Raw genomic sequence first — 18,298 nt, forward strand, 5'->3', positions numbered from 1 at the left:
TCAACTCTCTTATCCTTTGATTTCTTCTCTCCTGTTTCATTTGTCATTGTGTGGTTACACTTTACTGAGATTTCAGGAGAGAAAGATTTTTAAGGAATAGTCAAACTGCAATATTTGGTTGCAAGTCTTCAAACTGAATTGTAAATCATCCTAAAATACTGGGATATGGAAAATGTTTTCCATACTCTTCCCTTCCTGAAAGTACTTTAATAAATCTTACCAGAGATTTCTTAACAATGGAACAAACAAACAAAAGGATGACCAAACACTGAAGAAACAGGACTCTGAAATCAAATATATTGGCAGAAAACAGAAATTTGTAATGCAGGTCACATTTTAATATAGTTTTAAAAAACACTTCCAAATATAACTATACTCAGGAAAAATACCTGAAACATGTATCTTAACTAACCATTAGTAGATTATTTAAAAGAATTTTTTCTTGAATCCCTGGCTTACTTCACTGGGTTTATAAAGATATAAACCTACTGATTTTTCCATCTAAGTATTTTGTACTAAATGTAGTTTTCCCAGCTGATAATTATAAATAAACCTGTTGACAAAAATCATGTTTTAAATAGGGAAAAATGCTTCCCTTAATAAGCTGATAAAGACTGTAAATTGATACGTTAAAACTTCTTATTTACTATAAAGTAACTATTAGTAAAATCCATACCCTTCCCCCAAATTCTGCTTCTCTTCTATTGCAAAAATCTTCATAAAAAATGTACTCTGAGTGCAATAAAATCTCCATATTTAAAACAAAAAAACAACAAATAGACATACCAAAATAATTCATCATGAAATTATAGCAAAGAAATATTTAACAGTATTAGGTTTTGCTAAGGAAAACATTACTGTGGAAGACATCCAAGGAGCCTAAAATGCTTCTGCTGTGGTAGTAACAAGGCAGAGCTTCAGGCTGACGCTCATACTATTGTTAAAACAGCCCTTCCCCGCTTTACAGTGAAAAATCAGTGCATATTCCTTTATATACTAAAAAACTGAAGTCTTAAAAAGTTATCAATTGCTTTAAAATAATTGTCTAACTCACCTTCAGAACACAGATTGGCTACAATAAATCCATTATTTCACAAAGTAGGTATTTCTAATGACCTAAAAGAAATTGTCTAAAACCCATAGAAGGGTCAGGAAACTATAAATGTGGTCAGAAAAGAGGGAGAGATGACAGATGCTTTCTGTGGAATGGAAGAGCAACAATTTTAATATCTATTTTGAAATACTGAAACATTTGGGGCTCAATCATTCTCTGCTACTTTTATAACACAGTAAACCAAAAATATTAAAACATGAACCCTCTTATTCTCAAAAACAATTTTCTGCTACACACATAAATAAAAAGTGCTTATAACTAATAATATACAACACTAAAAAGATCACAAATGGCCTATGTCTCATTGCCAGCAATGAGAGTGATATATGCTAATGGTGCCATGATATTTACAAAAGACAAAAAAAAACCTATATTCACTTATTATTTCCTATAGTTCTAATGTTATCATTATACCACTGAGCATAAAATAATCTTCTTTTGACAGGTAATTAAAACAAACAGATTATAATACAGAAGAGTAAAATGCAAGAAAATACTCCTTAGGGGTTTCTGACCATTAAGTGTTTGTAGTAGTTCATAATGAAGTTAAACATGAATAGAACACAATTCTGGGAAAAAAAGAGAGACTTATTTATTTGTTTTATAAAATAAAAGGAGATATCTTAGTCAAGAGGTGACGGCTCTAGGTGTCATTTCAGCCAAGAGTAAGTTCATAGTATTTTTTACTCACTCAAATAAGACAGGAAGGGAAATTCTAATTCCTGCTACCTGCCCAGTCACTTCAAAAATTCTTCTTAAGGAAGATAAAAATATCTTGGTTTTTGGTTACTCTTTAAAGTAAAAACTTCCAGATGCCCTGGAAGCAATGAGTTCAATTTGGTGTCTTCTTGTGTTCTAGTAAGAAAGAACAATCAGTTTAAACTGAGATCTCAGCTTTCAAATGCTGTGACCAATTATTTGTGAGTTATAATCTGCAGGTTCCATTTTTAAAATATGTGGGATGACACTGTCAATTCGTACATTGCCAATGAGACCTTTGAAAAACAATTCTTCGGTGATGGTAGCGTTCATCAACCTCAAAGCTGGCAATCTGAGTAGTAGTCTGGACAACCTCAAAAGACAAAAGGAAGGGGGAACAAGGTTGTAAATCAAAGAGTGATTTAGTTGAAAGATATAAGTAATTTCTGCATGAATACTGTTTGTGGCCTAATTTAATAAAGATCTAGTTTTCAGAACTTAAAATAAAACCTTTAGTATTCTCAAGCCTTAGAGTGTATGACAATCACCTGGATATATATGCAGTCTGTCAGACTACATTGGAAAGCCTTGCTCTTAACTGCTATGCTGTGCTACCTCCAGTTGGTTGTATGGACCATGGAACTAAGTTATTAAACCGTGGATCAAGTTATAAATTTAAAAGCTTAGGAACTCATTCGAGGTTATAAGAACAGCAATGTTTTATGTTATCAGGATACATGAGGCTCAATGATTACAGTTTTCTTGGTTTTGCTTTTCAAAAAAGTACTGGGAATAGTAAAATAGGCAATAGTTGTTATTACTGAGAAGAGCATAAATTATGGAATCAAAACCATTAGATTCAAATCCTGATTCAATTACCCCTTAGCTATGTGAATGCGTGTAAGCCACCACTCCCTGTCTCTTTCACAGTGTTGTGACAATCAACAAAATGATCCTTGCCAGTTACTGTGCTAGTGAGGTTCTTAAAGGCAGGACAATGTCTTGTGTGAAAGTACATTATAAGCTGAAAACTGCTATCTAAAGATAATGTATTATTTTAAAATAACTAGGAATGTAAGAAACTAAGAAAGAGTTCCAGAGGTCAAAGAACCTGGAACCTAATCGAACAGAGATCAGCAAGCAGCTGTACATCAAAAAGGAAGAACATTTAAAATACTGTATTTATTTGTATAATGAGGTATAAGACAACTTTTGAAACTTTAAAAAATTGAAAAAAAATCATAACAAAACCAACACTAAAAGAACCACCTTTCTGAAAAGTTGGTGGCACATTTATCCTTCCTCTTTTCTAAGGCCTTCCACTCTAACACTTGAGAACAAGTGAAACCAGCGGCCCCAGAATTAAGTAACCTTTCTGTAGCCATGCACTCTGCTGCTCAAACTACTCATTTCCTGTCTGTTCCCACCAGCTGAGCTACATACACAGAATTGGTAGGATGCGGCATAGGAAAACTGGTTAGATAAACTACAGCTGATTTTCATGATGGACCTGACTTATGAACATGTTATTTAACATATGTAAAAAATTATTATATGTAAAATATAATAAGTTATGAAGTTTGAAGTATGTTAAATTAATAATACTAGTAAACACATTTATATAGCCCTTACTATGAAAAAGGCACTGCTCTAAGCTCTTTCACTATATATTAACTGATTTAATCCTTATACTAATTATAAAAGGTGGGTACTATTATCTCCATTTTACAGGTAAAGAAACTGAAACAGAAGTTAAATAACTTGCCCAAAGCCATACAGCTAGTAAGTGACAGGGTCAGGCTTCAAACCCATGTACTCTGGCTCTGATAGCCAAATGCTTAGTTACTCAAAAATTGAGTTTATTTTATTAAAAAAGTGATTTTTTTTCTTAAAGGACAATGGTAAGAAATACCTTGTTAGAAATATCATAAGCCAAATTTCAAAATTAATTATCAAATCGTCTAATGGTGTTTTATTATTCATCCATTTTTCATCCCTTTTACTAATAAAATCCATTATTTCAACTGAAGAAAGAGTTTGGGTGTGAGAGTCAGCCTACCTGGCTCTGCTGTTTATTGTGTGACTTTGAGCGAGTTACTTAACCTCTCTGTGCTAAAGTCTCCTTACATAAAATATTACACATAAAGTACTTACAACAATACACTACCACTTTTAATAGCATTAACTATTTCAAAGGTCAAAGTTGACTAAATTTAATTACACTTGGAATGGAAAATAATGAAATAGATTCACAAAAATTTTTAAGATGAATTTAATTAAACAGTATTTAACTTCTAGATACCTGTAGGTGTCATCTGGATATGTTTTGGTTATGTAATCTTGGAATTCCACATAAGCCTTTTCCTGAAATTTCTCAATCTGTTGCATGTTTTCTAGGCCTGGATGATCTGAAACATTAAGGAATATATTGTTACTTTAGTTCTGAATACTCATTTAATAAGGCACCAAGTGGAGATGAAAGGGGGTGGGAAAAATAATTCAGTCAAAAAAAAGCGCCCCATCATATGTGTTGCTCTTTCATTCCACAAATAATATATTTAATAACCCAACCAATAAACACCAGGCATTGTACTTTAAACCCTTAAAACTATTTTATCTCATACATGTATTCTAACATCTAATAAAAATTGAAAGAGGGAAGAGATATGGGAATATATGTATATGTATAACTGATTCACTTTGTTATAAAGCAGAAACTAACACACCATTGTAAAGCAATTATACTCCAGTAAAGATGTTAAAAAAATAATAATAATAAATAAATATAGCTGCAAAAAAGAAAACAATCTGCATGTCTCCACTAGCTGTCATTATCTATACTGTGACACTGAACACCATGTTATAATTTATCTCTTTAGTTTGTGCACCCCGTGGACTGGGAGTTCCAGGCCAGCAAACCAGTAAATAAAACCATACTTGCTTCGTGGTAAAAAAAAAAAAAAAAAAAAAAAAAATCGAAACCACTGGGTTCAAATAAAATAAATAGGTTTTTCTATTCCAAAAGTGATGGAAGGGGTTTTGATCAGTTTGCTTTCAACAGAAACAAAAAAATGACTTAGCTTAGTTAAAAGTATTTTTTTAACATCTTTATTGGAGTATAATTGCTTTACAATGGTGTGTCAGTTTCTGCTTTATAACAAAGTGAATCAGCTATATGTATACATATATCCCCATATCTCCTCCCTCTTGCATCCCCCTCCCACCCTCCCTATCCCACCCCTCTAGGTGGTCACAAAGCACCCAGCTGATCTCCCTGTGTTATGAGGCTGCTTCCCACTAGCTATTTTACATTTGGTAGTATATATAAGTCCATGCCACTCTCTCACTTCGTCCCAGCTTACCCTTCCCCCTCCCTGTGTCCTCAAGTCCACTCTCTATGTCTGCGTCTTTATTCCTGTCCTGCCCCTAGGTTCTTCAGAACCTTTTTTTTTTTTAGATTTCATATATGTTAGCATACAGTATTGAAAGTATTTTTAACCAATGAAATATCTGCAGATTATATTCTTTAAAATTTAATTAAAATAATAATATATATTTTAACTGAAGTATAATTGACATACATTATATCTGTTTAAGGTATACAAGATAATGATTTGACATTTGTATACACTGCAAAATGATCACCACAATAAGTCTAGTTACCATCTGTTACCATTCAAAGTCGCAAAAAATTTTTTTCTTATGATGAGAACGTTTAAGATTTACTTTCTAGCAAATTTCAAGTTTATAATATAGTGACTATTGTCACCAAGCTGTAAATTACATCACTGTGACGTATTTATTTTATAACTGGAAGTTTGTACCTCCTGATCCTCCTTCACCCATTTCACCCACCCCTCATGAAGATTATATTCTATATATATATATATTTTTTTTTTAATTAATTAATTTATTTATGGCTGTGTTGGGTCTTCGTTTCTGTGCGAGGACTTTCTCTAGTTGCGGCGAGCGGGGGCCACTCTTCATCGCGGTGCGCGGGCCTCTCACTATCGCGGCCTCTCTTGTTGCGGAGCACAGGCTCCAGACGCGCAGGCTCAGTAATTGTGGCTCACGGGCCCAGTTGCTCTGCAGCATGTGGGATCTTCCCAGACCAGGGCTCGAACCCGTGTCCCCTGCAATGGCAGGCAGATTCTCAACCACTGTGCCACCAGGGAAGTCCCTATATTTTTTTAGTAAGAAAACCTTCCTTTCACCATGGTTAGGTTAAAAAAATACTTATAAAATTATGAAACTCTGAACATCATCTCTATCAGAAGAATAATATACCAACATGAAATAACCTATATTTCACTAAAATGGAAATGTTAAAAGAATTTCATAAAACTTATGCCTAAAATATGGAAAGTGCTGCCCTGACTGAAGAGAATAAAAAAAGTGGCAAGAGAAATAGAATACTTACTAAAACAAAATTACATTATAATTCTATTGTTGAATCTATGTTCTTTCAATTTTAACGAAAATGAAGGTGGCAAATTGGTTGTGATAAAAATGGTGATACATGTTATTAACTTATCTGAACATTAGGAGAAATAGTACAAAAAAGCTTTAATTATCTTACTGATATCATTGAAGGTAAGAAGCAGTTTTCCTCAGATAATTTTATTATGATACACAGTAACAGAAATACATACCAAAATGAAAAAATACAGAGCCTAAGAGAACAGCCAATTTTTTGTGTTCTAAAATTTATTGTTAGCTTTACTGTCATTTTACTATACATGAAAACTAGAAACTGGCAGAAAGATAAGAGATCCATTTTTCTATTTGTTGGAAACTCGAATAAGAGTTTGGAAATTTAACCCATTAACAAGGCAATCCTCATCTCTCTTTTTTGCCTTTTAATGATGCCTAGCAAAATATATCTAAACGTTCAAGTGTTGAACAGGACTAAAAGCCTAGGATGTCATTTCACTGATTTCTTCAATTTTCCTTTTCATACCCAGATGTCTAACAACCATAAATTTCACCAATTTAAAGTATATAATTCGGGCTTCCCTGGTGGCACAGTGGTTGAGAATCTGCCTGCCAATGCAGGGGACACGGGTTCAAACCCTGGTCTGGAAAGATCCCACATGCCGCGGACCAACTAGGCCCGTGAGCCACAATTACTGAGCCTGCGTGTCTGGAGCCTGTGCTCCGCAACAAGAGAGGCCGCGATAGTGAGAGGCCCGCGCACCGCGATGAAGAGTGGCCCCCGCTTGCCGCAATTAGAGGAAGCCCTTGCACAGAAACGAAGACCCAACACAGCCTAAATAAATAAATAAACTTATTAAAAAAAAAAAAAAAAAAAAGCCTAAACATATTTTAAAAAAAAAAAGTATATAATTCAATAGTTTTTTTAGTATATTCACAGAGTTGTGCATCACTGCAATCTAATTTTAGAACATTTTTGTTCACCCCAAAAGAAACTGTACCCATTAGCAGTCACTCTCCATTCTCCCCTCTCCTTAGTCCCTGGTAGCCACTAATCTCTCTACAGATTTGCCTATTCTAGACACTTCAGATAAATGGAATCATATAATATGTGGTCTTTTGTGACTGACTTCTTTCACTTGCATACTGTTTTCAAGGTTCATCCATGGTGGCATGTATCAGAATTTCATTACTTTTTATGGCTGAATGATATTCCATTGTATCTATATATTATATTTTGCTTATTCATTTGTTTGATGGGACACTTGGGTTGTTGCCACTTTGCATCAATGTACAGTCCCAACGGCAATGTATGAGGGTTCTAATTTCTCCACATCCTCAAACACTGCATTTTAAATAAGAAGTAAATGTTTATATACCTGGACTGAAGAGTACTATTGCCTTCAGGTAGGCATATTCATATCCATCAATGCAGAGTTTTACCATGCTGTTACAAAACTCCTGTAGTTTGAAGATGTGTTCCATCAATAATTTTCTTCTTTCTGTTGACATTTTATCTTTAATTAAAAACAAAGAAACAAACAAAAGCTTCTAATTTTCAGCAAAAATGCATGACTATTTTTATCCAACATATTTCTTTCTAATTTCCAGCTCTGTATATAACCAATTTTTTAAATGTTTAAAATTCAGTATCTCTGCAAGTTTAAATGAAATTAATTAATGATCTTCAGACGTTGTTCAAGAAAAAACAAAACAGGCTGTTAATATAAAAAACCCTAAATGTAATGTTTCCTTTCAAGATGTACCTTTGAGAATATAAGCTATAAAGACTAGAAAACTGGCCAACCAAAGTACAAAAGACTCAAATTTTGGTAACAGGATTTTATTTAAGCTTATATTGGTTGAAAAAAATAAGCAAAACCATCTAGATTTTTAAGTTACCCGTACTACTACAACAAAAACAGTTAGCAAAAATTACTGCCAAGACCAAAGAAAATCTGAGTAAAATAAAATTTTATAACTTTTAAAATTTATTGTGTTTATATAGTACTGCCTTCTGGTAGATCTACTGTTGATGAGATTTTAAGGTTATTTCTCTGCCCTTAAATAAGAGGAGGAAGCAGATATTTTAAAAATAATGTAAAACAATGGGAAATGGAATATGCAAAGGAAGTAAATGTAATTCTCAACTTATAAATTATTCCTGAACTCAAAAAAGTAGTTCTTCCCACTTGAGGATGGGGCACCTTCTTGGTTAGTCACAAGCCATTCTGAAGCTAAACATTTATAAATCAGTGCCTACTTGCCTGTCTCCTCAAATGAATGGGAGTTGTAATCACCTTGGCATCAAGAAAAGGAAAAAGACTTAGGATTGTTCTGTGACTCTTTAGTACTGTTTAAGTGAGAGAATACATCCTGATGAATTGATTAAAAAAAAAGTTTAGCCTATCTTGGGATTCAAAGGGCTACAATGAAGAAAGGCAGTTTAAACACTGGTGGGGGGGACTTCCCTGGTGGTGCAGTGGTTAAGAATCCGCCAGCCAATGCAGGGGACACCGGTTTGATCTCTGGTCCGGGAAGATCCCACATGCTGCGGAGCAACTAAGCCCGTGTGCCACAACTACTGAGCCTGCACTCTAGAGCCCACAAGCCACAACTACTGAGCCCGCATGCCTGGAGCCCGTGCTCCACAGCAAGAGAAGCCACTGCAATGAGAAGAGTGTGCACCTCAACAAAGAGTAGCCCCTGCTTGCCGCAACTAGAGAAAGCCCATGCACAGCAACGAAGACCCAACGCAGCACCCCCCACCAAAAAAAAAAAAAAAAAAAAACTGGCGGGAAGTATACATTTATAAATATTTGATCATCTCTATATAACTTACCCTGGATTCTTTGGTATGTATATCCAAGTACAAAAAATTCACGAGGCCTGATCAGAAATAGCACTTAAATACGCTTGTTTCAGTTTTGTTGTGCTCTCATTTAAAACTATTTTTGGGTGATTAAAGAATGAATTTATCGGGCTTCCCTGGTGGCGCGGTGGTTGGGAATCCGCCTGCCAATGCAGGGGACACGGGTTCGTGCCCCGGTCTGGGAAGATCCCACATGCCGCAGAGCGGCTAGGCCCGTGAGCCACAACTACTGAGCCTGCGTGTCTGGAGCCTGTGCTCCGCAACGGGAGAGGCCGCGACAGTGAGAGGCCCGCGCACCGCGATGAAGAGTGACCCCCGCTCACCGCAACTGGAGAAAGCCCTTGCGTGGAAACGAGGACCCAACACAGCCAAAAATAAATAAATAAATAAATAAATTTAAAAAAAAAAAAAAAAAAAAGAAAAGAAAATCCTTTAAAAAAAAAAAAAAAAAAGAATGAATTTATCAAAATGTAAAAATTATCTAAAGTAAAAAGGATGTTGGTATCTTTTAATATCTAACTTTAAACATAATACTATAAAGCTGACGCCCCCTCTCATATCTTAGAAAAGGAAATAAATAAGGTGCTTTTTACCTTGTTGAAGGCTACTGTGAAGACAATTGACAAATGTCGCTAATATAGCTGCTACGTTCATCACTTGCCAGCACTGGGCAAGACCAAGAGTAAAAAGTTCATTCCAGTAGGCTTTCACCAATAATATACTGTTTTCTTGCCTATAAAAACAAAATAAACAAATATCAAATATTAAAATATATTTTATAAAACTTTACAATTGACTGACTCATATATTTAAAAATACAATGTTACTGAACTAAAATTATTCTAAATGGCCAACTGGGAATGGACTTGATCAATTCTTTATTTTGTATACCTGACTTTAGTTGATAAGGTTTAGAAATTTAATTAGCTAGTTCGTTAATCAATCAGCCAGTTTATAAGAACAGTTGCAAGTAGTATTTCAAACTAAAAGTTGGGGCTTTAAGCCCACATTTCATGGAAACAGATGGAGTAAATGTGTTTAAAAAAAAATTAAAAGCAAAAGCATACATTTAAAAACCTTCTTAAAAAGGGCAGTTAGAATTATCTGATGACAGATAACCAACCAATTTCCTGGGAGAATTGGTTTATTCTATGTTTCAGATGAGATATAAGTATCCCATAAATGAGACACCAAAGATTTTGCTGGGATTAGCAAAGATAAGAAAGGTCAGAAGGCTTTTCCTGAGTTTTTGAATAAAAAAATCTCAGCAGCTTGAGAAAGCAGAACAAGTACTGGAATAGGAATCAAGCCATCAGGGTTATAAAACCTAGATCCACTGACTGAAAAGAGGCAAATAAGAGTCCTGGGTCTCAGGTGCTTAACTATATAAAATACAGAGACACTATATGTCCTATATCTTGCTCAAAGAGTTGTTATGAGACACAAATATAAGAATTATGTGAATAGGCCATGACAATAAAGTATATGCCAGGCACTGTTCTAGGCACTGGAGAAAAAGCAATAAACAAGATGAATAAAGTCTGCCTTCATGAAACAGAAGGGAAACATATTAAAAAAAATCACTTCAAATATTTTATATAAATATTATACACACACACATATATATATGGTTATACAAACATTAGTTTCTGGTAATGAAAATTCTACATTACTATAAAGTAGGATGATGCATTGGAAAATGGGGTGGGAGTAGAGAGAAGGCCTTTCTGAGGGGCTGACATCTAAGTAGAGAAAGATGGGAAAGAACTTAAACAAAAACAAACAAAAAAACCCTAGGAAGAGGGAAGAACAATGGTAAACTTGTTGAGGTGATAACCAGCATGTAGTAGGTGTTCAATAAAAACCGATGACTGAATTACTAAATGCTGCCCTCCCTTCTTGGAATGTGCTTTCCCCAATTTGATTTACTGGCTAATTCCTATTTATCCCTCAAAATATAACTAAGAGCTCACTTTTTTTTTTTTTGCTGCGCTGCACAGCATGTGGGATGTGAATTCTCCGATCAGGGATCGAACCTGTGCCCCCTGCAATGGAAGCGCAGAGCCTTAACCACTGGACCGCCAGGGAAGTCCCAGAGCTCACTTTTTTAAGTGAAACATTCTCTTACCACATTCTTCTCCCCAAGATAGTTAATCACACCCCTTCAGTGCCATAAATATACTCATATTTTATACTTATTTCATGGTATTCTAATTTATTGGTTTAGGAATCTGTCTCCTATACTAGATTAAAACCTCACTGAATGCACAGACTCCTTTATTCATTTCTGTATCTCAGTGAACAGCACAGCAGACAGCATATAAAATGAATCTGCAAATGATTTTTGATTGTGGGGGATACAGAACAGGCAGAAGTGAGAACTCACGACCATTTTCCAATTAAGCAATCTTTAAACCAAGAACTATATATTTTATTATAAACAAGATAACAAAAGAATGAGATTTCTTTTCCCTTTCTCTAAAGAGATTTAAGGTGCTAAGAACATCCTATAGGAAATATGTACATCCTGATAAAAGGCACTTAAACATTTTTCTTCTTAATAAATCTTTAAAATTAGGATAATCCATAGGATAATCAGCATGTTTAACATAAATCATTCATCAAGTTAAGAACCATAGCCACCTTTACAACATTACATTTTATTTAAGAATTGAATATATTCAAACAAATGCTAATATTGTCAACTTCAGAGTATAGAAAGTAATTTTTGTCACTGGGAATTATTCAGGTGAAATTTTATCTCCAAGCTGATCTCTCATTTCCATTCAGGATCTGAGAAGAATTACTTGCCATAAAAAATTGGCTATCAAAACCTATTTGAAAGTAAAGTTTAAATGAAGAGAAAATCAGTATTTTTAAATCTCCACATAGGGCTTCCCTGGTGGCGCAGTGGTTAAGAATCCACCTGCCAAAGCAGGGGACATGGGTTCGAGCCCTGGTCAGGGAAGATCCCACATGCCATGGAGCAACTAAGCCCGTGTGCCACAACTACTGAGCCTGCGCTCTAGAGCCCGCAAGCCACAACTACTGAAGCCTGCATGCTGCAACTACTGAAGCCCACACTCCACAACAAAGAGTAGCCCCTGCCCCCCGCAACTAGAGAAAGCCTGTGTGCAGCAACAAAGACCCAACACAGCCAAAAAATAAATAAATTTTTTAAAAATCTCCATATAAAAATGATTAAAATTTCAATCTTGGGAATTCCCTGGTGGTCCAGTGGTTAGGACTCCGTGCTCTCACTGCCAAGGGCCCGGGTTCAATCCCTGGTCGGGGAACTAAGATCCTGCAAGCTGTGTGGCCAAAAAAAGAAAAAAAAGAAAAAGATTCAATTTCAAACTAAATCAAATGAACTAAGAGATAACAAGATACTATTTTCATTTATCAGAAAAGATGGATAAAATCCAGTATTGAGGAGGGTGTGAGGAAATAAGCATTCATTCCCATTCATTGCTTGTATGAGCATAAACTGACTGAATAGTTTTTTGGAGGACAATTTGGTAGTACCTGCCAAAAAACTATAATGTATATACCCTCTTAGACGTAACAATTCCACTTGTAAGAAGCTATTTTGTAGAAATACTAATACAAGTAGGAAAAAATATATATACAATGCTACAACGCTTATTGTAGCTTTGGATATAACACGACCACCAGCAAAACACTAGCAACAACCGAAATGTTTACTAATAGGGGATAAGTAAATTATAATAAATCCAAAAAATGGAATACTTAGGTAGCCATTAAGAAGAATAGGAGAACATACATGCTGATATAAGACGTCCATTATATAAGTGTAAAAAGAAAGGCAAAGAATAGGATGTGTAAGTGTTTGTGTATTTGATTGAATGTGGCATGGAAAAGATCTGGTAGGAAACCAAACTTTAACAGTGGGGTTAGTTACCTCTGGAGAGTAAAGTTTTACTTTATATTTCTATACTTCAGTATTACTTTAACATTTTACAAACATGAGGAAAAGGTTAAAAGAAAACATGATGGAAAAGTCTGAAGTAATACGGTTTTCACCTTACCTCTGATCCTGAAGTTTAAAAGAGGAAACAGGGCTTCCCTGGTGGCGCAGTGGTTGAGAATCTGCCTGCCAGTGCAGGGGACACGGGTTCGAGCCCTGGTCTGGGAGGATCCCACATGCCACGGAGCAACTGGGCCCGTGAGCCACAATTACTGAGCCTGCGCGTCTGGAGCCTGTGCTCCGCAACAAGAGAGGCCGCGATGGTGAGAGGCCCGCGCACCGCGATGAGGAGTGGTCCCCACTTGCCGCAACTGGAGAAAGCCCTCGCGCAGGAACGGAGACTCAACACAGTCATAAATAAATAAATAAAAGAACGTGAATTTCTTTAAAAAAAAAAAAAAAAAAAGAGGAAACAGCTAACCAAGGTAATCAACCAGTGAACAAAGGACAGGGAAAAGAACAGAGCCAACTGATTAAAAAAGTCAAAGTTTTTAATGGCCTGTGCTACAGCTCTTAGTAAGAAAATACATTGGCATTGTTGAGGAAGACTCAGAAAAAACGTTAAGGAGTATCAGTGCAAAGGATGAGTACCCCTAAGGAAAAAAGATGAAAAGTGGCAATTGAGGAATTAACCACCAGATTATTTTGTTTCCAAAGGAAAAGTGAAAGAGCTAAACGCAGAGATTATAGAAAGATATCTATTTACATTTTTTTTAAGATTTTTTTTTGATGTGGACCATTTTTATTTTTATTTTATTTTTTAAAATTTTTTAAATTTTATTAGGGGCATGGAACTCTGCACATAGCAGAATTGAAGGATATTAAACAAAACTGGCCAGAGGGGAGGATTCTTTTTTTTTTAAAATTAATTAATTAATTTATTTATTTTTGGCTGTGCTGGGTCTTCGTTTCTGTGCGAGGGCTTTCTCCAGTTGCGGCGAGCAGGGGCCACTCTTCATCGTGGTGCACGGGCCTCTCACTGTCGCGGCCTCTCCCGTTGCGGAGCACAGGCTCCAGACGCGCAGGCTCAGTAGTTGTGGTTCACGGGCCTAGCCGCTCCGCGGCATGTGGGATCTTCCCGGACCGGGGCACGAACCCGTGTCCCCTGCATTGGCAGGCGGATTCTTAACCACTGCGCCACCAGGGAAGCCCTGATGTGGACCATTTTTAAAGTCTTTATTGAATTTGTTACAGTATTGCTTCTGTTTTACGTTTTAGTTTTTTGGCCACGAGGCATGTGAGATCTTAGCTCCCGGCCCAGGGATCAAACCCGCACCCCCTTTATTGGAAGGCAAAGTCTTAACCACTGGACCTCCAGGGAAGTCCCTCTATTTACACTTTTTATCCAAAACATAAAATCCTTGTAGTATAGTTAGCTACATTGTTCAAGTATGTTTCTTCAAAGTTCATTCAGAAAGAAAAACAGCAAGTCTCCTTTAAAAATAAGGTTCCTAAGAGTATGAAGGAAAATGAGCATTTACTATCTACTTTGTCAGCAGCACTGCATTGAAGGAGTTTACACCGATCAGCTCCCTTAAGTAGCATGACCTGCAAGGAAGCATTTCTGTTAATTTACAGATGTAGAAGTGGAGCCTCAGTTAAGTAACAGAGCTAGCAAATGAATAAATCCAGAATTTGAACCGAGGTGGTCAAAGTCTAGGCTTTTTTAAAATAAATCATTACAAATTTTAGCAAGTAAAATGCTAAAGTCAAATTTCTCAGCAGAGACCTCCTCCATTCAAGGCTAATATCTGTGGCGTAAGGGCATGTGTGCTGCCAGTTTTTTCTTGTTAGGGAAAACAAACAAATGACTACTGTAGTCACATTATACCACCTATTTTCAAAACATGTTTCCTTTGAGAAGCAAAAAGAGCTGGGTAGAGGAGGTAGTCAGGTGCAACACAAGTATTAATAATTAAAAGTTTAATAAGTTGCATAACAGTAAACATAACTTCTTTCACAAATAGATATAAGTATATTCCTCTAACAATTGTACTAGATTGTTAATGTTCATTAAAATATGTATGTAGTACTCATAATTAGAGAACAGATCATTGTTTATACTATTTATTTTGATAAAGGAATATGACTTTTGAACTCACCTATACCTGGGGATAACCTAACTATTTGGCTTTATATAAGCAAGGCATTATACTTTACCTGGTAGCATCTGTTTTTTCCTTAGGGAAAAGTAGTGATATGGCAAGAGAACTGGTTTCAAACCCACAGTTATAGTAAACATTACTCTGTTTCAGTGGGATTTTAAAAGAGTAAACTTCCAGGGTTAGCATTTAATGGAAGGTTTTTAAATTATTCAGTAAAGTCTCCTGTAGCAAATGGTGATAGCTTGGAACTTTTGGTTACAAGAATCTAGTTAAAGAGGACTGCTGCCTTTACTCCAGACAAATCATGTCCAGTGCCCCTCCCCCCAACTGAATCTATTACTGTAGTCACTTACCTAAATTATGCAGATAGAACTGAAAAACAACTGAATTCCTGTAAGTATTGAAACTACAAATCTTAAACAGAAAAGCAACATCCTTGTAAAACAGAGAAAGATTGTAAAATACAAATAGTATTAACTACCCACTGTATAAGATTCTTTAAACTACTGTTCCCCTCCATTAAACTGACCAAAACAAACTTGACTTTTAGAAAATGAGTAACGTTGCTTTGTTTCTCTCTGTAAAATTAGGGCTTTGTTTCCAAGTTTTGTATCTAGAGATAAAAATGCAAGCAATGCCAGTTTCTAGGAGACTCAGAATAGCTTTTATTACAGCATAAAAGAATTTCCCATCATTAGTACTTAGTTGTCATCCATCTGATTAATTCAAACTATAAATTATCTAGATAGTGATAATAAATAAGAGTTTACGTAGCAATCAATGACTTCAAATGCTACACAATAGTTAATTCTAATTGCAAAGAGTTCCGTGGCAGTTACACTGAAACTGATTTTTCAATACAGATCACAGGGAAATGTGGCTGCCACTATAAAATTATATTGTAACTGGAAACTCCAGGCTTTATTTCTGGTTTCTCCAACATTCGGACTATTTCTATAGGATGACACTCAATTTAACAGAAACACTTAAGATCAATGGTGTTATAACCAACTCAAGGAATTCAAATCACTCCCTGCTACATCTTTCCTTTTGTTTTTTACTATAATAACTGATAGCCTATTATGAAAAACATCACCAGGTTACTTTTCAAGGCATATGTATGCCAGTTACAAGCTTAGGGAATCACACTTAATGCTTTAAAATAAATAAACTGTTAACATGTAAATTTACATTGTATTTTAATTTTTTCTTAAGCAGACTGGAGAAATCCTAAAAGTTAAATGTTATTTTGAGAGAGAGGGCTATCAATCATTTTAAATTGAAGGTTAACCATTCTAAATCAGGCTTTTAGTCTATGCAACTATATTATTTAAGTACATGATTTAATGCATGGTATATCCAACACTGATTAATAAGTCAAATTATAGTGGGGTTCTACATATGCCTTTTACAGTCATGATTCAGATATGTTTTTTGGTTATATTCAAAATATTCTCTAAGGATAAAGAATGAGCAGTTATTATTCCTATTTGGCGAATGGGAAAACAGATGTACAGGATATGAAACTGAACTGTTTATGAAATCATATTGTAGACTAAGGTCCTACAACTCAAACAATACTTTTCTAACTATGGGCTTAACTTTTTCCATGGTCTCTTTGCTTCTTCATCCCAGTTACTTTAAAGCAATATAAATAAATCTGGCAAACTTTAGATAAAGCTTGGGTTTCTTACAGTAGACCATTTTCCATTACCATCTAATTCAAACAGAATACAGATGCGCCCTTTAGTGGCAGAACCAAACTTCCAAATCATCACAGTGGTGGTATGGGGTAATTTACATTTTCTTACCCTTTTTTTTGGGCAACCACATGATTCTATTTTCAAACATATTCAGTGTATACAAGTTTCAGCACCTTATTAACAAGCCTGAGGTGACACTGAAACAGTGGTGGTGGAGGGAAACAACCCCAAGACATCCCTAGAGCCTCCCTAATTTAAGCCAATCAAAGATGGCCTATTACAAATGCTGGCCATGATTTATCAGCTCCACTGCATTTACTTCATTCAAATTATTAACTTAGTCAAATTATGAAGTTCGGATAATCTTCCACATAAAAATAATATACAGTAAATACCACCTGCCATGATTCATCATATAAATGACAAAATTTCAAGTTATAATGTTGTATCATTTTTCCCCCCTTTAATCAAATCCTCCCAAAATAAAGGTTCTTGCCTAACGTACATCTGTGCTAGAAAATCACACTTATATTCAAGGACTTCAAGACACTTACCCTAGAGCCTGGAAGGAAGGAATCGAAAGTGCCCAGTGCATTGATAAGAACAGCAGTCTGGAGGCAGACTCCCCAATGTAGTGCACATTCAGGTACTCAGGCATAGGAGATGGCATGGTGAGCTAGTGCAAACAGGGACTGAGGTAAATTATCTTACGTCGGACAATTCTAAATCATCATTTCTTTGAAAAAGTTAAATGTAAACATATCAAATAACTAATATATTAACCCCAAGGCAAATCTTGAAATAATCCAAGTCACTAGATTTTACAGCTAAAAATAGGATTTAGAATAAATGAGAAGACCATAGTTTCTAACAAAGCAAATTCAGATAAAGTAGAATTCCACTTAACAAATACCAACCATGACAACATCTGGTTGTTTTTTAAAAATCACTTTTTGTCTTGGTCTAACAACATGTCTTTTCCTTCCCTCCCTTCACTAACAGTGATATACGACAAATTCAGTTTAAGGGGCAATCCTTTATGTTAAATGTCCCTTTCATTTAGACTACGGGGATAACAAACTCAAATGCTGACAGGGTCAGGAGAGTAATGAGTGAAGTGGGCCTACTGATGCCATTTGGAAAGTGCATATTCCTAGATAAAGGGCATGACTGTGACTTGAATTCAACACACTGAAAATTTATGGGAATCTGGGCTCAGTACTACCAGCTCGTTCAATTTTTCAAAGAGCAGCTTCTTTGTAAAATCTCCCCATTTAATCTACAGGTAAAACAAAATGTGTCTGTGGCCATAATGCTCACAGGCTATCTATCAGTCTGTACTGCTGACCTTAGGTAATTATTTTAAATGTGTTGGAAATAAAT

The 18,298-nt window shown here is 35.5% G+C and overlaps 1 protein-coding gene across 5 annotated transcripts in view; it reads right to left on the reverse strand.

The window, feature by feature from the left end:
- Window positions 1–322: 322 nt before the first annotated feature.
- Window positions 323–18,298, reverse strand: part of NR2C1 (nuclear receptor subfamily 2 group C member 1) — a 43,704-nt gene continuing 25,728 nt past the window's right edge. For 2 of the 5 annotated variants that reach the window (XM_036866319.1, XM_036866317.1), the window contains 5 exons: window positions 17,470–17,591; window positions 9,713–9,852; window positions 7,627–7,764; window positions 4,116–4,221; window positions 323–2,186 (listed from right to left, as the gene is read on the reverse strand). In XM_036866319.1, the coding sequence (XP_036722214.1) occupies window positions 2,012–2,186; window positions 4,116–4,221; window positions 7,627–7,764; window positions 9,713–9,852; window positions 17,470–17,591 (681 nt within the window). In that variant the 3' untranslated portion in view covers window positions 323–2,011. The remainder of the gene's footprint in view (window positions 2,187–4,115; window positions 4,222–7,626; window positions 7,765–9,712; window positions 9,853–17,469; window positions 17,592–18,298) is intronic. The other 3 variants (XM_036866316.1, XM_036866315.1, XM_036866318.1) reach the window with 3 other exon arrangements.

The sequence above is a fragment of the Balaenoptera musculus genome, chromosome 10 (genome assembly GCF_009873245.2).
Source record: "Balaenoptera musculus isolate JJ_BM4_2016_0621 chromosome 10, mBalMus1.pri.v3, whole genome shotgun sequence".
NCBI classification, from domain to species: Eukaryota; Metazoa; Chordata; class Mammalia; order Artiodactyla; family Balaenopteridae; genus Balaenoptera; species Balaenoptera musculus.